Below are 23,930 nucleotides of genomic sequence, written 5' to 3'. Positions count from 1 at the left end.
ACTTTGAATTATTATATCTCAAATATATAATAAATAAACCTACTGTGAAATGGAGAAAGCTTAAGGTGAGCATTTCTTTTTTATTTTATAGATCGGCTTGGAGGCTAGACTGGCTAGTCAAAAATTATGAGGGAAAGAATCCATGGTCAGGATGTTCTATTGTCTTTCCAAATTAATCTAGAACTCTTTTGTTCAAAATTTTAGCACCTAAACATCTGTAAATGCAGACTGTGTGAGAAAATTGTTGCTTTTCTTCCTGAAGTTCAAGCACCTCCTTGCAACCCATTTTCCCAGTGCTTGATATGTGTGGTATGTCTTCTGGGTCCTTTATTCCTTTTTATCTTAAGCTAAAGTCACAAATCTTATCATTCATCATCTCCATCAGATACCCTGAAAGCACATTTTAAATCTGACTCATCAATGAATCTCTCATAATACAATTGACCTTTCAACAGCATGGGGGTTAGGTGTGCTGACCCTCATTAAAAATCTGTGTATAATTTCTGACTGCCCCCAAACTTAACTACTAGATAATCGCCTACTGTTGATTGGAAGTTTTGCAAATAATATAGTTGATTAACACATATTTTCTGTGTGATATATATTAGATGTTGTGTTCTCAAAATACAGTACGCTAGGGAAATAAATTGTTAAGAAAATCATAAGGAAGGAAAATACATTGATAGTACTACACAGTATTTATTAAAGAAAATCCATGTGTAAGTGGACCCATGCAGATCAAATCTGTGTTACTGAAGGGTCTCCTGTGCTTAGCATGGGATTTGCATAGAGTAAGAGTTCAAATGAACCACAAAATGCTTTGCAGAGATCCACACTAGGTCAGTAGGCATATTGGCCTTACATAGACAACACTGCCTTAAATGACAAAAAATATCATTGCTAGAAATGAACTAACAAACATTGCTGGCGAAAATCTAAAATAGTACAGCTGCTTTGGAAAACAGTTTGGCAGGTCTTCAAAATGTTAAGTATAAGTCACTACACAGCAATTTCACTTGTAGATATATACCCAAGAGAACTAAAAGCATGTGTCCACACAAAAACTTGTATATACATGTTTATAGCAGCAGCATTCGTAATAGCCAAAAAGTAGAAATACTCCAAATGTCCATTCTCTGAAGAATGGATAAAAAAATATGTATATCCATACAATGGAATATTATTCAGCCATGAAAGGGAATGAAGCTCCATGCTACACGTGGAACTGTGACATCAATATGCTAAGTGAAAGGAACTGGACACAAAGGTCATATATGGTATGATTCCATTTATGCAAAATATCCAGAATGGGTGAATCCAGAGAGACAGAAAGTAGATTAGTGGCTGCCAGAGGTTGAGGAAAAGGGAAATGCAGAGTGACTGCTAAAAGGTAAGAGTTTTCTTTAGGGCACCTGGGTGGCTCTGTTGGTTAAGTGTCTGACTTTGGCTCAGGTCATGATCTCATTGTTCATGGATTTGAGCCCTGCATCAGGCTCTGTGCTGACAGCTTCAGATTCTTTGTCTCCCTCTCTCTCTCCTCACCTCTCAAAAATGAACACACATTAAAAAAATTGTTTTAAAAAGTTATGAATTTCCTTTTTGGAGTAATGAATGAGATCATGGTAATTGGCTGCACAACCCTGTGAATGTACTAAAAAAAACCAACAAACAAAAAAACCCACTGAATTATACACCTTGAAAGGGCAAATTTTATGCCATGTGAATTATAATCCAATTTTAAAAATAGATTTAAAAAAAAAAAAGGAAAAAAGAATGGAAAGCTCCCAGTGCACTGTACCCCTCTATGGTTCACCTTTTTATCTGAAGGCGCAACTCAGTACAATCTTCCAATAACTGGCAGTTAGCATCTTCCAAAGCTTCTAATGCCAATTTTAACTTATTATTTTCTTCCTCCAATTTCTGCTTGGTAAAATGCAGGTCTGCTGCATAGGTAATCAAATGAGATACCTCTCTGCAGGGGAAAGAATGAGAATAATCTGCAACATCTCCAATCCTTTTCAATCCAAATACAGTCTATATCACTGTGGGTTTTTCCACTTTCTGCTTTTCCATCCTCATAAGTGCAATCCATTTATAGAATAAATATGTATTCAAGCACTTGTTATAGCAGCAAAGATTTTTCCAGAGTTGCCAAATATTCAGCATCTGCCAGGTGTGAACTCAGCTGCCACAGCTTTTCTTTTTTCTTTTCTACTTCCCACCTAACATTTGCTTCTGCCTACAATAAAGAGTTTCCCATTGCTGCCTGGATTAGGAGATGGTGAAATAAATCAACACATTGTTACCCTTCCAGCCAAGGATCTTGGCAGGTTTCAACAGGCCTTTAACTAGGAAACGATTCCTAGAGGCTTATGTTTGTAGCCTGTAGCTCACAACTTAGTATTCGTCTTTCCTAATATTTTCTACAGCTTGTTCATGTTTGTGTCCCCCTTGCCTCGGCATTACATCACGGACCCTGTGAGAGTCTAGACCACATCTTTCATGGAGTCCCAGGCCTTCTCTTCCTCTCTGCCATCTGATGCCAGGGCTTAGCACAGCTTGGGTACATGCTTCCTACTACACCTTTTAGCACGGGCAAACCTAAAGTGGCGAAGATAAAATAAGGGAGAAACAGAACTGCCTCTCCTCGATATCTAAAACACACATAGCAGAAAACAGCATTTCTCATTCATATCTAAAAGCATATGTCAAAGAGGCGCTTTAAAAACAATCCCCCAATGGGCATAATATCAATGTCACAACTTTATGTCAAATGAAACTTGTTTTCCATGGAAAACATACGAAGTTAATGAAGGAGAAGGGTTTTATTAGTTAGAAAAATGTTAAAATGTTAATTTATGTAATACTAGTCTTATAGAAGTTGTGTTCCCGGTGGAATTCATTCTAATGCAATTAGGATAGAATAGTTAAGAGTTAAAAAAAAAAAAAAAGATTTGTTAGCTCTACTACACACACACATACACACACACTCACACACGCTAAGTGGCTTTATCATAAGTAAAATAAGTAGATCTCTGAAATAAATGAGAAAAATAAGAAAAGTTGAGGCACTTGTGAAAGCAGTACAGATAAGAATGCTTACAAGACTCCTTTAGACACATCTCCACCCAAAGCCTTGAAGCTCCATGACGTAAATTCTGTTTTATCTGTGGTCATCTTAACTGAAACACATACAAGAATGTTTTATGAAAAATCCATTTCTCCAAACCACAAGAAAGAGGCAGAGCAAACCGGAAGAAACACATACATACTTGCTCTGCTTGATTTGAGGCTGTCCTGTTCAAAAACAAAATCAACAATCCTGTCACTTGATCCAGTATTAATTCCTTCCCTGTAACCAACAAACAAACAAACCCCAGACCAGTGAGCTAAGAAATGTCTTCCAGCCCAAAGCTTAGCTAATTTTTCAGATGTGCTCTATACTTTTCTATTCAAGTATTTCTTTCTGAATTGTAAAACTATCTCTTCATTCAGTAATTATTTGGAGCTCGACATCGTGCTTAGAGTAATAGAAAAGAAACATAAGGCATTAACTCTATCTCCCATAAACTTTTAACCTAACACAAAAAAGAAAATGAGCATGCAGAAGTAGATGGGCGATGATGTGCGGCAGCTATGGCTGGGGATGGGAGGTCTCAGTGGGTTAGGAAGTCAACATTGTTTGGAGTAGTTAAGTGGACACTTGCAGAGATAGGAAGACTTCAGGATTAAAACAGTTGGGAAGGCAAAGGTATAAACAACTAATACTTTAGGACACATTTATTTGGCTATCATGTTTCTTTTCTCATAGAGAGCCAGGTTGAGCCTAAACAAATTGTACTTTGAACATTTACTCCTGAAAGTCGGAGGAAGCTCTCTATAGGCCTCTGTCCAGTGCACAAACTCTAGCTCAAACTCCCAAAATAAACATATTAAAATTTCAACCATTTTCTTTAAGAGTCTCTGTAGTATGATTTAAGATTTACTTAATTTTTCTAAATGCTGGATCTTTACATGACCTCACAGAAGTCTCTATATTGGTACTTACATCTCATTGTGTTTCAACAGTGAGATGTCTGTCAGAATAATTCATGCACCATGTTACTATTTCTAGCCACATACCCATCGCCATTTCTGAGTTTCTTTTCTTATATTTTGTGTTCATATCTCCCATATTTTTCTTTACCTATATTCTAAGAATTGGAGTTTCTTTTGCCTTCACACCATTTTATAATGGATTAATATTTTTTATTATAAAACTTAAATATTTTAGGACAGTGAGAAAATGCATAAGAAGAAAACGTTGAAACCATCATGGAAAGATAATCGCTTTGGAGTATATCCTTCCCAACATTTTTTATGCATTTTTTTCTTTTGTTAATGTTTATTTATTTTGAGAGGCGGGGCAGAGAGAGGAGGAGGCAGAAGTAGGTTCCGGCGCTGTCAGTGCGAGCTTGACGTGGGGCTTGAACCCACCAACCGAGAGATCATGACCTGAGCTGAAATCAAGAGTTGGACCCTTGGGGTGCCTGGGTGGCTCAGTCGGTTGGGCATCCGACTTTGGCTCAGGTCATGATCCCGTGGGTCCAGGAGTTCGAGCCCCACATGAGGCTCTGTGCTGACAGCTCAGAGCCTGGAGCCTGCTCTGATTCTGTGTCTCCCTCTTTCTCTGCCCCTCCGCCGCTCATGCTGTATCTCTCACGTCTCTCAAAAATAAATAAACGTTAAAAATTAAAAAAAAAAAGTTGCACCCTTAACCAACTGAGCCACCCAGGTGCCCCTATGGCCTTTTTCCCCCTTAATACAGATTTATACTACATATATGTATTTATGTCTATTATTTGAAATGACTATATGTGAATATTTCTCTTGTTAAGTATCTAATTATAATTTTGAGTGACTATTTAAAATTCTAGTATATGGAAGTATTATAATTTATTAGTCTGACCCTCTATTTAAAATGTTTGTTGCTTCTATTATCACTATCATAAACACACCTATTAGAGTATATGGTTGGTTATTTTTCTTGAAGTTGTAGGACTAGCCCAAACACATCATATTTTTAAGAGTTTGATACATATTCCGAAATTGCTTTTGAAAAAACTGTACCAACTTGCACCACTACCAACAAGGTACTAGACAGGGCTTATTTCTCCACCTGCCTTGCCAACATGGGATAGGATTATTCTTTTAAAACTTTGATAAAATGATGAGGAAAACTGGTATGTTGTCTTTATTTGCATTTCTTTGATTACAAGTAAAATTAGGTGTTTTTATATAAGTATCATGCTTTTATGATTGACTCATTTTTGGCAAACAACATTTTGATCATCTTTTCTTAAGCTACATTAAATCCATCAAGTTTTGTCTGATTGGGGGCTTGAAGGGTTCTTTAAGCAAATTCCTACTACATAAGAGCTGATAGCTAGAGATTGGTGGCCAATTAAAAGCCACAGAAATCAAGCTTTCTATGAAAGAAAGTAATACTTCTCCAGGTTCCACTAGGAGCACTGATGTCATGGATGCTATTCTTCATCTTTTTTGTTTTTCAATCCCACTATTTTTTTTCCTTTTCCCTTTAGCTTCCTTGTATCCTAGGCTTCCAAATTATATTCACTGCCTAATTATCCCCACTGACCTCTACAGGGCATGCACTCTGAATTTCAATGCATTTGGAGATTTGCTGGTCATTATCAATAATTTGCTTGACTCCTATGTCAGCTCAATTCTTTGTGAGAACATAATAATATGTGCTGCCCTAATCATAGTAAATGAATGTTATTAGAATTAACATAATTAATATGATATATTTTCAAAGTATGTTCTTGACCTGCATGTGCACACACACACACTCATCAGCATCATTATCACTTGGAAACATGTTAGAAATACAAATTATCAGGCTTCACCCCAGACTTGCTGAATGGTGGCTAGGGGGCAATAATCAGGTATAATAAATAGTTTAGGTGATTCCAGTGCATGCTAAAGGGTGAGGAGTACCTGATTATAGTATTTCCATCAACACAAACAACAGTGATTAGCATGAATTGTAATCAGTTGTTAAAACAGAACCTGAATACACAGCCTGCTAGGACTATGATTACCATTTGTTACCATTTGTTTCTACAGCAAGCCATCCATTCTTTCATGAGGGCATGGAAAGTTTCCAGATCCACACACAGGTCCCTCTTTTCAGGATCAACCATGTTCCATAGCTCCTCAAGTCCACCATCTTCACAATTTTGATTAGTCATTTGTCTCAGGTAGTCTATTATATTGGCAATTCCAACTGAGCCTTGGAAAGAAAGGCAAATCAATTTGAAAGATGTGTTAACATGATGTTTTAAAAGTGAAGAGTGAAGTACTCTTCTCTTTCAGGACCCAGGGGTCCTGGAAACTTGCCATACAACCTTCCCAGTTCTGCTGAGTTGGCACACAGAGTGGGAAGAACACCAGCCTCAGGCTGAAGTCTAATGGACCTAGTGTCAAATCTTCACTCTGAACTGTACCAGGTGTGTAGATGTGGGAACGTTACTTAATCTCTTTGAGCTTCAGTTTCTTATCTGTGAGATGCAGATGATAAAACATACCATACACAGTTGTTGCGAGGTTTAAATATATATGATATAATCAATAATAACTTTTAAGAGTAATCAGAAGGCCACCTATTTTTTGTCTCCCATTCTTTCCTTAACAAATATTCAGTGAATAACAACAGCATTTTTCACAGAACCAGAATAATCCTAAAACATGTATGGAACCACAAAAGACCCCAAATAGCCAAAGCACTCTTGAAGAAGAACAAAGCCGAAGGTATCACAATCCCAGATTGCAAGTTCTAGTACAAAGCTGTAGTAATCAAAATAGAATGGTACTGGTACAAAAATAGATACATAGGTCAACAGAACAGACTAGAGAGCCTAGATATAAACCCATACTTATATGGTCAATTAATCTATGACATAGGAGGCAAGAATATGTAATGAAAAAAAAAATAGTCTCCTCAATAAGTGCTTCTGGAGAAACTGGACAGTTACATGCAGAAGAATGAAACTGCACCACTTTCTTATACCACACATAAAAATAAACTAAAAACGGATTAAGGCCCGAATTTGTGAGACGTAAACCCATAAAACTTCTAGGATATTTGGGGAAGATGGCAGAATAGGAGGATTCTAAGCTCACTTCATCCCATGGATACACCTAGATAACACCCACTCAGTGCAAATAATCCAGAAAATAACCTGAAGACTGAAAGAATGGACTCTTTGCAGCTAAATGTAGAAAAGAGGCTACATCAAAAAAAGGTAGGAAGGACAGAGATACGGTTAGGAACTGAAGTGATCCGTGAGACTGTCTGCAGGAAGGAGGCACACCACAGGCAGAGAGAAGGGGAAGGAGCACATCCCACACCAGGCATCCCAGGCATGGGGGAAAACAACCCCCCATAACATTTGGCTTTGAAAACCAGAGAGGCTTAACTTGGCAAGTTCTTATACTCAGTGGACTTAACACCTGCAACCTTAAAACTCAGCAGGCTTGGCTTTGGGAGAGCAAGAGGGCAATAGGAAATCGAATCCCTGCCCTTAAGAGACAGCATAACAAACAATCCCACTGAGCTATAACATAAAAGCAGCAATTTGAAAAAACCTTGGGCATACTGGAAGGAAGTTTATTTACTAATTTCAGAACATGTGCAGGAGGGACAGGGACCATTAGGAGACTTCTGTAAGTAAAGAGGTGCTGTCCCCTTTCCCCAGCCTAGACACACAGACACCTGCAGGTACCTACACAGTGTGAACACTCTCCACCTAGCCCCTGCATTCTCCTGTGGATCCACTCAAACCAACACACCCATAGTAGGGAGTCCAAACAAAGCAGTGCCACATGCCTGGCTGTGTTCAAGTAGCCCCAAGGGGTGCCACCACCACTTCAAACTGACATCTGCCCTGGGGAGAGAGGAAGATAACCACATATATCAGTTTGACTGTGGCCTCAAAAGTGGGCAGGGAGTAGAAACATGGTTTGACTTCAGGCCCCACTCATCAAAGAAAGCGTCTCGGGACAACACAGGAAGAGAGCCCTGCAGTTTTCTGTGACCACAGCTCTTGGGAAATGCTTAGTGTGACCCAATTCAAGCCAAAGGCAGTCCCAGAGTAGCCCATTAGCAACACAGGGAACAAATCTTGCCCAAACAGGCAACGAGAGTCATTGCAGATGACTGAACTGAAGGCAAATGTGTCTCACCCACAACAAGAGGGAATAAAACACACAGGAAACACCCCTGAAGTGTCAGGTTTTGGTGAAAAGGGGACATTACACTGCATGGCTCTACAGAACCTCCTCTTCATGAGGCCACCTTTTTTAAGAGCAAGAGCTATAGCTGACTTTCCTAACACATAGATACAGACAAAGTTAGACGAAATGAGGAGACAGAGGGATATGTCCCAAATGAAAGAACAGGACAAAAATCACAGCTAGAGAACTAAACAAAAAAGAGGTAAATAATATGCCTATAGTAGAATTTAAAGTAATGGTAATAAAGATATTAACTGGACTGGAGAAAAGAGTGGAGGATCTTGTTGAGACCCTCAACAAAGAGAAAACAAAAAAGAACCAGAGATGAATAACTCAATAACTGAAATTTATAATACACTATACAGAATAAATAACAGACTAGAGAAAAGAGAAGAATGGATCATTAACCTGAAGGACAAAGTAGTGGAAAGCAATCTAGCTGAACAAAAGAGAGAAAAGAATAATAATGAGAACAGATTAAGGGAATTCACTGATACCATCAAGCATAATAATGTTCACATTACAAGGATCTCAGAAGGAGACAATAGTAAAAAGGGGAAGAAAATTTATTTGAAGAAATAATAGCTAAAAACTTCCCAGCTCTGGGGAAGGAAACACAAACCTAGACCCAGAAGGCACAGAGAGGGCCCAACAAAATCAACCCAAGGAGGTCCACATCAAAGCACATAGTAATTAACATGGCAAAAAGTAGTGATGAAAGGAATTTTCAAAGCAGCAAGAGAAAGAAAACAGGAACATACAAGTGAAACCCCATAAAGCTATCAGCTGATACTTGAACAGAAACTTGGCAGGCCAGAAGAGAGTGAAATGATACATATTCAAAGTGCTGAAAGGAAAGAAAAAAAAAAGCCCTGCGACCAAGAATAATTTAGCAAGGGTATCATTTAGAACAGGAGAGATGGAGTTTCCCAAACAAAACTTAAAAATTAATTCATGACCAATAACCAGCCTTAGAAGAAACATTAAAGAGGATTCTGTGAGTGGAAAAATGATAAGCAACAGGTTAGAGTAAGAAAAGTAGGTTGAATGAAAGGACTAAAATTAAGTAGATCAATAAAAATCAATCAAGCACTTCACAAAATCAAAGTACGAAACTATATACCTAAAATGTGGGTGGCAGTGGAATAATATTGTAGTACTTTAACACTAGGTTCAAACATGAATGACCATCAACTTAATATAGAGTGCTATATGCATAAAATGTTATATATAAATCTAAAGGTAATCACAAATCACAAACCTGTAACAGATATGCAAAAAAATGAAGAGAAAGGGATCCAAATATATCACTATAGAAAGCCATCAAACCATGAACAAAGAGAACAAGAAAGGAAGAAGTACTACAAAAACAACCATAAAACAAGAAACAAAATGGCAATAAGTACATACTTATGTATGCAAATAGACTAAATGCTCTAATCAAAAATCAAAAAATAATATAGAGAAGAAAAGAAAATAGAAAGTTAAAAAAAAAATTCAATGAAACCAGAACCTGTTCTTTGAAAAGGTCAACAAAATTGATAAATCCTTAACCAAGCTCAAAAGAAAGGAAAGAAAAGGAAGGAAAGAAAAAAAGAGAAAAAGAAAGCAAGGAAGGAAGGAAGATAGGAAAGGAAAACATAACCAGCACACAAGAGAAATACAAAGGAGTAAAATTATAAAAGAATATTATGAAAAATTATATCCTAACAAATTGGATAACCTAGAAGAAATGGATAAATTCCTAGAAACTTAGAACCTCCTAAACTGGAATCAGAAAGAAATAGAAAATTTGAACAGACCAGTTACTAGGAAGGTATCGCAAATAAATCTGTAATACTACTAAAAACAAAACAAAAACAACAACCCAGAAACAAAAAACAACTCCCAACAAACAAAACTCCAGGTCAGATGGCCTCACAGGTGAAGCCTACCAAACATTTAAATGAGTTAATACCTATCCTAAAACTATTCAAAAAATAAAGAAGGGAGTGGGGAGAAGGGAGGAGGAGAGGGAGGAGGTAAAGAGGGGGGAAGAAGAAAAAAGAAGAAGAATGGAAGGAAAGCCTCCAAATTCATTCTGTGTGTCCAGGATTACCCTCATACCAAAAACAGATAAAGACAGGGGCGCCTGGGTGGCTTAGTCGGTTAAGCATCCGACTTTCGCTTAGGTCATGATCTCGCGGTTCGTGGGTTCAGGCCCCGCATCGGGCTCTGTGCTGACTGCCAGCTCAGAGCCTGGAGCCTGTTTCAGTCTGTGACTCCCTCTCTCTCTGACCCTCCCCTGCTCACGCTGTCTCTCTCTCTCTCCTAGAAATAAATAAAACATTAAAAAAAAAAGATAAAGACACTATAAAAAAAGAGAACTACAGACCAATATCTCTAATGAACGTAGATGCAACAATCCTCAAGAAAATACTAGCAAACCAAACCCAACGATGCATTTTAAAAATCCTTCTTCATGATCAAGGGAGATTTACTCCTGAGATGCAAGGGTGGTATCAATCAATGTGATAATCACATCAACAAGAAAAAGGATAAAAACAATATGATCACTTCAACAGATGCAGAAAAAGTATTTGGCAAAATACAAAACCTATTCATTATTAAAAAAAAAAAAAAAAAAAACCTTCAACAAAGTAGATGTAGAGGGAACATACCGCAACATAATAAAGGCCATTTATGAAAAACTCACAGCTGATATCACACTTAGTGGGGGAAAAACAGAGACTTTCCCCTAAGATCAGGAACAAGACAACGATGTCCACTCTCACCACTTTTATTCAACATTGTGCTGGAAGTTCTAGCCAAAGCCATCAGACAAGAAAAAGAAATAAAAGGCATCCAAATCAGCAAGGAAGACATTAAACATTCACTATTTACAGATGAAATGAGACGATATATAGAAAACCCAAAGACTCCACAAAAAAATTACTAGAACTGATAAATGAATTCAGTGAAGTTGCAGGATCCAAAATCAATATATAAAAATCTGTTGCATTTATATACACTATAATAAAGTAGCAGGAAAGGAAATTAAGAAAACAATCCATTTACAACCGTATCTATACCTAGGAATAAACTTAACCAAGCACATAAAGACCTGTACTATGAAAACTATAAAAACACTGATGAAAGAAATTTAAGATGACACAAACGAATAGAAATATATTGCATACTCATGGACTGGGAGAACAAATATTGTTAAAGTGTCCATACTACCCAAAGCAATCTACAGATTTAATGTAATCCTTATCAAAATACCAACAGCATTTTTTATAGAAATAAAAGAAATAATCCTAAATTTGTATGACACCCCAAAAAGCCCAGATTGCCAAAGTAATCTTGAAAAAGAGCAGAACTGGAGATATCACAATTCCAGATTTCAAGATCTACTACAAAACTATAGTAACTAAAACAGTATGATACCAGCACAAAAACAGACAAATAGATCAATGGACCAGAACAGAGAGCTGAGAAATAAACCCACACTTGTATGGTCAATTAATCGTTGACAAAGGAGGCAATAATATCTAGTAGAAAAAATGACCTCTCTTCAACAAATGGTTTTAGGAAAAACTGGTGTTTGACAGCTACAGGGAAAAGAATGAACCTGGACCATTTTCCATACACCAAACACAAACTCAAAATGGATTAAAGACCTAAACATGAAACCTGAAACCATAAAAATTCTACAAGAGACCACAGGCAGTCATTTCTTTCACACAGGAGGTAGCAAATTTTTCTAGGGATTTCTCCTGAGGCATGGGAAACAAAAGTCAAAATAAACTTTGGGACTACATCAAAATAAACAGCTTCTGCACAGTGAAGGAGGGAAAAAAAATCAACAAAACTAAAAGACAATCTATAGGAGAAGAAGGTAGCTATACTTGGTGGTGAGCACAACATAACAGAGACTTGTTAAAGTCTACATACAACAAAGTAAACTATATTGTCCACCTGAAGCTAATATAACATTGTATGTCAAGTATGCTTCAAAAAAACAAAAATCAAAAGTTAGGTACTACATATTTTTCTCAGGGTACAAAAACAAGTGTTCATTAGTTATATATGAAAATGGGGGGAGAAACAAAGGCATTCAGTGAAGGTAATTTCCCCTCTACCCTAGATGAAATTTCAGTCTCAAGTAAGTAGTTTGAATCTTTTTTGGATGAATTGGTATGGCAAAGTCATTCTTAGATACAGTCAATCCTACTAGGATATTCAGAAATTAAGTTAGTAACTGACACACCAATCTTATTTAAGACATCTCTTTTAGCTTCTAACTGAAGCCTGCCTTGAGCTATGTGCTCTGGGGACAGGCTGGATGCAAGAGTTAAGATTCTTCCCTCAAGGAGGTAAGTATAGGCTATAAGAAAAAAAGAAGTCTAGTGATTAGAGAAAGGATAGTTGTAAAGGAGAATGAATAACTTTAAAGAGAGTACAACTAGTCCCCAAATTAAGATGGTTTGCATTTTGGCTTTGCCATGGTTACCAAGCAATACATATTCAGTAGGAATTGTACTTCAAGTTTTGATCTTTTCCCTGGCTAGCAATATGCAATATGATATTCTTTTTTTTTAATTTTTTTAATGTTTTATTTATTTCTAGGAGAGAGGGAGAGAGACAGCGCGAGCAGGGGAGGGTCAGAGAGAGAGGGAGTCACAGACTGAAACAGGCTCCAGGCTCTGAGCTGGCCGTCAGCACAGAGCCGGAGGCGGGGCTCGAACCCACGAATCGCGAGATCATGACCTAAGCGAAAGTCGGACGCTTAACCGACTAAGCCACCCAGGCGCCCCAATATGATATTCTTTCTTGATGCTCGACAGTGGCAGTGAGCCACCACTCCCAGTCAGCCATGCGATCACAAAAGTATACAACTAATACAACCATTTTCTTTTTCTCTTTCAGTAAAGTGTTCATATACATTACATGATACTTTCCATACATTATAGTCTTTGTATTAGGTGACTTTTCCAACTGTAGGCCAATGTAAGTCTTCTGAGTACTTGAGTTAGGCTAGACTAAGCTATGACATCTTAAGTCATAGCTTAGTCTAGCCATAACTAGGTTAAGTATTAAATACATTTTCAATTTAGGGTATTTTCAGTTTACAATGGATTTTTCAGGGTGTAGCCCCACCATAAGTTGAGAAAGATCTGTATTAATTTAACACCAACTGTCATTTGGCAGTGTTAGGAGGTTTTGAGAAGGGAAAACATTAATACATTTAGAGAGATGATTTTTACTTTTTTTGTAGAATTAAAAAGAGAGCTGTAAAGCCAACAAGAGTATCTTTATCTTATTTTCTCCACTAATACTCTAAGCCCTTTATCACATACCTCAAACTTAAAAGGCCTTGTGTCATAGTTATTTGGTTGTGTGTCAACTTGACTGGGCCATAGGATGTCCAAATATTTGGTCAAGTGTTATTCTGGATGTTTCTATGAGGATATTTTTGGATGAGATGAACATTTAAATTGGTAGACTAACTAATGCAGATTGTCCTTCCTAATCAGGGTCACCCTGAACCAAACAAAAAGATGGGCCCTCCTCTAAGTAAGTGACAATTCTTCCTGTCTGGTTGCCTTTGTTTGAACTGGGACATCAATTTTCTTCCTGCCTTTAAACTCAAGCATAACCATCAGTTCTTCTTTGGTCTTGAGACTAGCTTTGGATAGGGACTATACCATCAGCTCCCCCAGTTCTCCTTGGGGAGGCTTTGGACTCATACTAGAACTAAACCATCAGCTCCTTAGGTCTCTAGCTTGCTGACTTACCAGGTGGATCTTGGGATTTGCCTGCCTCCATAATCACGTCAGCCAATTCCAGTAAATCTCTTTAATGCATATTATATATACATATACACACACAAACACACACGTTCTTTATTGGTTTCATTTCTCTGAAGAACCCCAATTAATATCTCTCTTCAGTAAAGCTTCCTTATTTTCTTCAGGGAAATTGTTCCTTGAATCCTGCCCAGGCAGAAAAGCTTTCTGGGAATAAATAAGCACCATTCATCCTTACAATATAATTAAGGGTGCATGGAAATGTTTTGCTACAAGAATATTCATTATGATGCTATTTATAACAAAGAAAAAAATAATATCCAATTGAGATAGATTGGTTAAGTGAAATATGATAAATACATCCCCCAAAAGGTATAGTATATGAAGAAAATTTGTGGACACAGATGAGCACTCAAAATTACATGAGAAAAAGATTCTTTTTTTTTTTTACTTTTTTTTTTTTAATTTATTTCTAGGAGAGAGAGAGAGAGCGTGAGCAGGGGACGGTCAGAGAGAGAGGGAGACACAGACTCCGAAATAGGCTCCAGGCTCTGAGCTGGCAGTCAGCACAGAGCCCGACGCGGGGCTCGAACCCACGAACCACGAGACCATGACCTAAGCGAAAGTCGGACGCCTAACCGACTAAGCCACCCAGGCGCCCCTACGTGAGAAAAAGATTCTAAAAACAAGGCTGGAAACATTCCCATACATACTGAGGGAATAAATGACCCAAAAATCTTAAACCATTTTTAGCAGTCATATTATGGTAGTGAGGTACACAGAATCTAGGGTGTCCCTTATGATCCCCACCTCCTGATATTTACACCGTTGTGTAGTTCCTTCCCCTTGAGTGTGGGCACACTTCTAACCTGTAAAACACTGCAGAGGTGATGGGACATACATGTACGCGGTTATAGGACTGAGGTACATAAGATCACAGTTCTTGACCTGCTGGAGTCACGCACTCCCCTGCTGGCTTTGAAGGAGCAAAATGCCACGTTATGGCCCTTTCTGTGCTGAGAGACCCAAGTAGCAGGAAACAGGGACACTTCTAGCTGACAGCAGCAAGAATCTGGGGCCCTCAGTCCTATAACCACAAAAAAACTAAATTCTGCCACCAAAAGCAGGTCATTCCCCTGTTGAACCACAGACGAGACAGCTGCTCTGGACAACGCCTTCACTGCAGCCTGGGAGTGAGCACCTCAGCAGAGGATTCAGCTAAGCTGTGCATGGACTTCTGCTCCACAGACCGTGTGGCTTGTTCCAAGCCACCAAATTTGTGGTAGTTCAGCAACAGAGGAAAAATACAAGTAGTTTGGGTATTATTATCCTAAAATTGCTGTGTGCGTATTGTAGAATAAAGCAAACAGCATTTATATTGGTTTCATTGAAGACTAGGAGTTTCTATGGGTGACAAAGGAAATATAGAAGAGATAAGTAAAACCCCTATACTGCTAAATTTGCATTGGAAGGTTGATAAACTCAAAATGTATTTTATCTTCAAAATATTTAAGTACTTCCTAGATCTGACTACTGAAAAGGCCATAAATAGCAACAATCCCTTACCTCCAAATTGTGGTCTCTATATCCATGAAAAAGAGCCGTGGATACTTGAATAAATAGATGGCTCTAAGGTGGGGCAGGAAGTGTACAAGACAAGCCTGGAAACTTTTATAATGAGAAGAAAAATTAGGAAGCTATTAAAAACAGTGAGGGCATGTCAAAAGTGTTAGTACCTGGGACATCTGGCTATACCAGGAAGTAATGAAATGGTCAAAGCAAGCTGTGAACATACCAGACATAGGAGCTGGCTTAAAGAATATCCTGATGGCCAACTCTGGGACAATTTGAGCTTCAAAATAAATAAGTGATAGCAACAGATTATAAACCACTTAAGAAGAATCTGCAAATTCATAGTGATATTAATTTATCAGTTAGGAAGAAGGTAGGGGTGCCTGGGTGGTTCAGTCAGCTGAACATCCGACTTTGGCTCAGGTCATGATCTCATGGTCTGTGGGTTTGAGCCCCACATCAGGGTTTGTGCTGACAGGGTGCAGTCTGCTGTGGACTCTGTCTCCCTCTCTCTGAGCCCTTACCCCCACTCATGTGCTCATGCTTTCTCTCTCAAAAGTAAAACAAAAAAATTTTTTTAAATTAGGAAGTAGGTAAAACCCTTATGGTAGAATGACAAGTAATAAATTTAGAGAAAAAAAAAGGAGATTAGAAAAATTCTATTTGGCCACATTTATAGCAGTAGTTGAATCAGGCAAGAAATATCAATGGATGTTATGTTTCTAATCATAAATTCCAACGTGTAGGTATGTTCCCCATATACATCCAAGCAATTCTTGGACACTAGCTGGGTGCCCTACAGTTCAACTTAATTCTGACACTTTATATCTGGTGATGGTGTCAGATCCCATAGAACCCATCCCTGCAACCTTCAGATGCCAATCCCAAGTCCAGGATGTCACCTATACTTCTCACTGACCTGTTATAGACTGAATGTTCCCATGACCCCCTCCTTGGGTTTGATCATTGTTAGAGTGGCTCACAAAAGTCAGAAAAACACAGGGGTGCCTGGGTGGCTTAGTCGGTTAAGCGTCCGACTTCGCTTAGGTCATGATCTCGCCGTTCGTGGGTTCGAGCCCCGCGTCGGGCTCTGTGCTGACTGCCAGCTCAGAGCCTGGAGCCTGTTTCAGTCTGTGACTCCCTCTCTTTCTGACCCTCCCCTGCTTACGCTGTCTCTCTATCTCTCTCCTAGAAATAAATAAAACATTAAAAAAAAAAAAGTCAGAAAAACACTGCACTTACTAGATCCCCAGTTAATTATAAAAGGGCATAACTTGGGAACAGCCAGATGGAAGAGATGCATAAGACAGACAAGGTATGGGGAAAGGACACCGAACTTCCAGCCCCACCCTGATGCATCACTCTCTCCAAATACCCACACTTTCACCAAACTGGATGCTCCCCAAACCTTCTCCTTTCAGGTCCCCTTTTAGGCTTTATTGATTGATTAAATCATTGGCCATTGATAATTGAACTCAATATCCAGCCCCTCTCCCATCTGGAGGTCAAGGAGGGGTGGCTTGAAGTTCCAACATTCTCATCTTGTAGTTGTCTCCTTTAGCAACCAGCCCCCACCCTTAAGGTGGGGCCCAAAACCAACAGACACATGAAATGATGCTCAGCATCCCTCCTCATCAGGGAAATACAAATCAAAACCACACTGAGATACCACCTCATGCCAGTCAGAGTGGCTAAAATGAGCAAATCAGAGAACTCTAGATGCTGGCGAGGATGTGGAGAAACGGGCACCCTCCTACACTGTTGGTGGGAATGTAAACTGGTGCAGCCCCTCTGGAAAACAGTGTGGAGGTTCCTCAAAAAATTAACAGTAGAACTCCCCTATGATGCAGCAATAGCACTGCTAGGAATTTGCCCAAGGGATATAGGAATGCTGATGCATAGGAGCACATGCACCCCAATGTTCATAGCAGCACTCTCAACAATAGCCAAAACATGGAAAGAGCCTAAGTGTCCATCAACAGACAAATGGATCCAGAAGATGTGGTTTATTTATACGACGGAATACTACATGGCAATGAGAAAGAATGAAATCTGGCCATGTGTAGCAACATGGATGGACCTTGAGGGTGTTATGCTGAGCGAAATAAGTCAGGCAGAGAAGGGCAGATACCACATGTTTGCACGTATAGGAGGATTAGGAGGAACTTAACGGAGGCCCATGGGGGAGAAGAAGGGGAAAAATAGTTGGGGAGAGGGAGGGAGGCAGGCAAACCATGAGAGACTCTTAAATGCTGAGAACAAACTGAGAACTGATGGGTGTATGCGGGGGAGATGGGCATGGTGGAGGGCACTTGTGGGGATGAGCACTGGGTGTTATATGGAAACCAACTTGACAATAAACTATTTGAAAAAAAAAAAAAAAAAAGAAGAAGAAGTGAATAAAACATTAAAAAAAAAAAAAAAAGGTGGGGCCCAAAACTCACCTCAGTAACATAACAAAATCACCTTTATTACTCTCATCCCATTAGGAAATTCCTACGGTTTTAGGAGCTCAGTGCCAGAAAGGGGACAGACCAAATACATATTTTTTATTATATAGCACAATATCATAGGAACTAAAACTTGTGAATGAAAGTCTGATGAGGAATGGGAGATTTACACAGACTCAAAGTATCTTGTCATAAATTATTTATCAATCACAAAGGAACTATAGTAACTTTGCAATGGGGAAATTTGGCAGACACTACACCAATCAAGTAAGCAAGATTTTAAATCTTGATATGAAGTATTGAGAAGAACACAACATCAAGGTCATAAAAGACAAGGAATTGAGAAACTCTTCAGGTTTAAGGAAATTAATGAGCTATGACAACTAAATACTATGAACTGAATTGGATCCTGGACCAGGAAACCAAAAAGCTGTAAAGTGTATGTTCAGGACAATTGAGAATATTTGAACATAGAACTTCAAATTAAATCATAATATCGTAATATTGTTAAACATCCTGATTTTGATCATTATTCTGTAGTCATGCAAGCAAATGTCTTTGTTCATAGGAAATACATTCTGATGTACTTAGGGGTAAGAAAGCAGAGTATCTGCAACCTACTCTTAAGTGATCAGAAACACAATCAAGCTTTTGTCCTGCTTCGCCTTCTGGAAAGAAGACCAAGGACAGTCAAATAGTCGATGAAGCACGGTAGAGTTTCTTTTTATCAATTATTCCAGCTGATAAATTAGGAAGGAATGATAGAATATCACCATTCGCAACAACTAATGAAAGAATAGATGTAGGCCTTATTAAAAAGGAAACCACAGCCCCCAAATGGTGTCAGTTAGGCCATGTCCCCAAACCAGAGCTCAATACCTAATCTAACTGCAGTTTAAGTCTCCCCAGAAACGTAGTCTTAACTGGTCAAGGAAGAATTTTCTGATGGGCACCAATGAGTTCACCACATGGGCCCTCTCCATCCCTTAAAGGAAGGAGAGGTATAATCTGTATCCTCCCCTCCAATCCCTCCCATTCCCTCCACTATTGCCCTAAGGGAAAGTCACCTTGCCTGGAATAATTCTTTTCTCTTCTGCTAATAATATTCTTGCCCACTCTCCTTCTTATAAAAACCTTCTATTTTGTATACCTCTGAATCCTTTGCTACCTGGTAGATGGGATGCAGCCTGATTCACAAATCATTTAATAAAGCCAATTAGATCTTCAAATGTACTCAGCTGAATTTTGTTTTTTAACAGATTTGGTGGCAGCAATGAAATCCAAAGCAAACTTCCAGTAGCATTTGGGGACAATGAGAAATACAGACATGGTTCCCACAAACCATTTGAGTTCGCGGTCTTTATCATTTCTTTTTTTTTTTTTTTAATATTTTTATTTATTTCTAGGGGGAGAGAGAGAGAGAGACAGCATGAGCAGGGGAGGGTCAGAGAGGGAATCACAGACTCTGAAACAGGCTCCAGGCTCTGAGCTGGCAGTCAGCACAGAGCCCGACGCGGGGCTCGAACCCACGAACCGCGAGATCATGACCTAGCGAAAGTCGGATGCTTAACCGACGAAGCCACCCAGGCGCCCCGCGGTCTTTATCATTTCTAAGGGCTGTGGGTAAATTCCTCTTTAGGTCTGAGTTCTGCTCTGTGCTGCATTTGAGCTCCCAATCTAATTGGCTTTCCTTCACAGGGCGGGTCAGCTTGTGCCAGCAGAGAGTCATGCCCCACGTCAGTTGAGCTGGCATATTTGTCTGAAGCTCAGCTGACCTGGCATATTTGTTCAGAGCCCAATGGAACTGGTGGTTCCGCCCAGAGCCCAGCTGAGCTGGAAGAAGGGTCTGCCTGGAACCAAACACTTAGCCTTTCAGACCACAATTCCCATGGTGGAAAACTTGGGCGAGTTTCCACAGGAATCATTGCTGGTGCACATAGGGTCATCGTGTGGCCAGGACCCAGTAACATCTCTTGGTTACTGCTGATACATTAAGGTGCACATGTTTATTTGCCTTGCTTTGTATAGATAAAGGAACAGGAATTTCAGAGGCCAAAAAGCTGCAAAAATTGGTAGGCATAGATTGAGCATTTAAAAGCTGTTAAAGCAATAGCCACCTTAAGAAGATTTCCATGACAGGGTGAATTGGTCACAGAAGGAGTTAGATACACACTAGGTCACCTGCCAAACTGCAAGGAAAGTTCCATGCAACAAGCTACACTATAAAACACACAAAAACCCCAACCCTGTGGCACATCCCTTTGAGGTGTTTGTTTGGCCCTGAGAAACCCACAGTCTTAGATAATGGGATTTTTAAATTCCAAAGAGTCATGCATGCCACCTTCCTGCACACCTGCTTACTTTGTGTCTAAGAACTATAGCCCCAGAAACCGCAGATATCTAGCAAAAATGAGAAAATCGTACTAAACTTGTTTTGTGTCCTGTGGAACTTGGCTTGGTAACTGTCAGGTTGGAGGCCTCAAAATAAGGCCAGGCAGATATGTGATTGCACTTCATGTGCAGGCAGCTGTGGCTAAACAGAAATATGGGTTAACTCCATTTCCAGCTGGGGTCCTACCAAACTTCTTCCAGCCCTCAAGGATATTTCAACCTAGAAATACAATCACCATTATGAGGAACACTGGATAAGATCATTTAAGAAGTACATTTGAGGGGCGCCTGGGTGGCTCTGTCAGTTAAGTGTCCTCTGTCAGGCCATGCTCTCACAGTTCATGGGTTCAAGCCCCGCGTCGGGCTCTGTGCTGACAGCTCAGAGCCTGGAGCCTGCTTCGGATTCTGTGCCTCCCTCTCTCTCTCTCTGACCCTCCCCTGCTCATGCTGTCTCTCTCTCTCTCTCTCTCTCTCTCACACAGAAATAAATAAAACATTTTTTAAAAAAAAGTACATTTGAAAGCAAGTTTCCCAAATTAAATTGAATGGGGTACTTGTTTGAATTGGCATGCAGATGCCTCCAAAAGCTTTCAAAATTCCAGACTAGTTCCACTGAAAGATTCATTACAAAAGGCTAATAAAAAAGAGACCATGTACCTAAACGAAGACTAGAAGACTGATCTATCTCCTACTGTTCCCCTCTATCCTTAAGCAATCATCCTAGGGATCCTCTATCTGAATTGGCTTTCCATCTTAGAGAGACTATTAAACAGGTACATTTTAAAATAAGGCCATTCCTGGGTGCCTGTGTGGCTCAGTCTCTTAAGCATCCGACTCTTAATATCGGCTCAGGTCATGATCTCATGGTTTGTGCGTTTGAGCCCCACATCCAACTCTGCACTGGCAGCGCAGGATTCTCTCTCTCCCTCTCTCTCTCTCTGCCCCTCCCCTACTCATGTTCTCTTTCTCAAGCTTTTTTTTTTTTTAATAAAATAAGACCATTCAGGGCTATCACAGATCCTTATCAGGCATCTTTCAACTCTGGTCAAAGGCTGAACTGAGGGTCTTAGGTAAGTGTCTGACTTCAGCTCAGGTCTTGACCTCATGGTTACTGGGTTCAAGCCTTGTATTGGGCTCTGTGTAGACAGCTTAGAGACTTGAACCTGCATTGGATTCTGTATCTCCCTCTCTCTCTGCCCTGCCCCTGCTTGCACATGTTTTTCTTTCTCTCAAAAATAAACATTAAAAAAATTTTTTTAACAAAAAAATTTAAAAAAAAAAGAATTTTCTAAACTCAGGGAGGATTCTCAAGGGTTTTTCTAAATAGATTATCTCCTGTGCCCATTCAAAAGGCAGAAATAAACGTTCACATTGTTTTCTTTCCCAAATTCAGACCCATTGGTTATTGATTCTTTATCTCCTAGAAATAACTATTTCCTTCTTGTCTGTCTCATTTTATGTTCTAATGAAGAAAGCTAAAGGGATTACATTTTATAAGCACTGCATCTCTGCCATTTTTCTGGCAGGCCCCATTCACTTATGCTCCATATTTTGCCTCTGAATAAGCTAAAGAAGCTGTGTTCTCACTTCAAGGGGTGACGATAGAAACAGAAAAAATGCTCGCCTACTAGCCTGCATAGTTTTGATAATACATACTGGTTGCTACATTCTTTTTTTTTTTTAATGTTTAAGTTTTTTCTGAGAGAGAGACAGACAGAGTGAGCAGGGGAAGGTCAGAGAGAGGGGGAGGTACAGAATCCAAAACAGACTCCGGGTTCTGAGCTAGCTGTCAGCACAGAGCCCGATGCGGGCCTCAAACCCACGAACCATAAGATCATGACCTGAGCTGAAGTCGGACACTTTAAACGACTGGGACACCCAGGCGCCCCAGGTTGCTGCATTCTTAAAGAGTCTCATGACTGCCTGTACTTCTTACCAATGGTTAAAATCAAGCTGAATGATTAGCACCAGAAAGATCTTGCAAACGTAGTTTTATGAGTAGAAATTTGAAGAAAATATTTATGATCTAATACTCCCTACATGTCCCCTCTCCTTTGAGCACTAAGCATATAACCAACCACCAGCTTCATACAGAAAAAGTGTAGCTCTTGCTGCCCATCTGTCCTGTTCATGTGCTACCTAAATAAACTTAAGGAGTTAAGATGGCAGAGAGGTAGGAAGACCCTGGACTTTCCTCACTTCTCAAACACAACTGTATGGAGGTCAGATCACTCGGAACATTCAGGAAACCAATCTGAAAACTGGCAGAAGGATGTCCATGGTTTGAGGGAGACAGCATTACAGATGTGAGACTTATTTTTACAAACAAACCAAAGTACCCGTAGTTAAAGGTAGAAACATTCTACACTGCAAGCAAAGAGGAGCCCTGCATAGGACTGACCAGTGGGAAAGAGCAGCCGAAATTCAACAGCAGAATGCACACAGCACACACCAGAAACAATTCCTGAAGTGCCAGCCTCTGGACAGTGTATGACCCTTTTCTAATATGGCATTACTCTCAGCTGCAGGAAAGGTAACAAGCTTTCAAAACACACAAAAGACAGAAACTTAGCCAAAATGGCAAGATGGAGGAGTTATCCCCAAAAGAAAGGTGAAGAAGAAATCACAACTAGGACTTGCTCAAAACCGATATAAACAGTATATCTGAACAAGAATTTAGAACAATAGTCTTAATGCTACTAGCTGGGCTTGACAAAAACATAGAAGACCCTAGAGAAACCCTTGTACAAAGATTAAAGACCTAAAAACTAGTCAGGCTGAAATAAAAAATGCTATCACTGAGGTACAAAACTGACTGGATATAGTCACAATGAACATTGAAGAAGCAGAGGAGAGACCAGGTGACCTAGAAGATAAAATTATGGAAAATACAAAGCTGAAAAGAAGAGGGAAAGCAAACTATTAGATCATGAAGATAGACTTAGGGACTTTAGCAATTCCACAAAGCAAGTAACTCTTCTTTAAATATATCATAATTAAAGGGTTTATCGAGATGTAACAATTGCAAATATTTATGCCCCCAACTTGAAATACCCAAATATATAAATTAATTAATAACAAAGAAACTCATTGATAATAATATGGACTTTAGCACCCCACTTACAGCAATGGACAGATCATCTAAGCAGAAAATCAACAAGGAAATAATGCCTTTGAATGACACACTGGACCAGATGGTCATAACAGATGTATTCAGAACATTTCATCCTAAAGAACAGAATGTGTACTCTGCTGCAAGTGCACATGGAACATTCTCCAGAACAGATCACATACTGGGTCACAAATCAGCCCTCAAAAGTACAAAAAGATGGAGATCATACCATGCATATTTTCAGATCACAACACTATGAAACTTGAAGTTAACTACAAGGAAAAAATTTGGAAAACCCTCAAATACATGGAGGTT

General features: G+C 39.3%; 1 protein-coding gene across 1 annotated transcript in view; it reads right to left on the bottom strand.

The window, feature by feature from the left end:
* The window catches only part of IRAG2 (inositol 1,4,5-triphosphate receptor associated 2), a 131,142-nt gene that overhangs the window by 86,985 nt on the left and 20,227 nt on the right, over positions 1-23,930 (bottom strand). The window contains exons 3-6 of the mRNA XM_039221719.1: positions 6,115-6,295; positions 3,273-3,352; positions 3,104-3,182; positions 1,814-1,972 (exon numbers count right to left, since the gene is read on the bottom strand). Of these exons, the coding sequence (XP_039077650.1) occupies positions 1,814-1,972; positions 3,104-3,182; positions 3,273-3,352; positions 6,115-6,295 (499 nt within the window). The remainder of the gene's footprint in view (positions 1-1,813; positions 1,973-3,103; positions 3,183-3,272; positions 3,353-6,114; positions 6,296-23,930) is intronic.

Source organism: Hyaena hyaena, unplaced genomic scaffold, assembly GCF_003009895.1.
Source record: "Hyaena hyaena isolate Hyena2069 unplaced genomic scaffold, ASM300989v1 scaffold_1001, whole genome shotgun sequence".
Lineage (NCBI taxonomy): Eukaryota > Metazoa > Chordata > Mammalia > Carnivora > Hyaenidae > Hyaena > Hyaena hyaena.
This window is presented reverse-complemented; position numbering and strand designations above follow the sequence as displayed.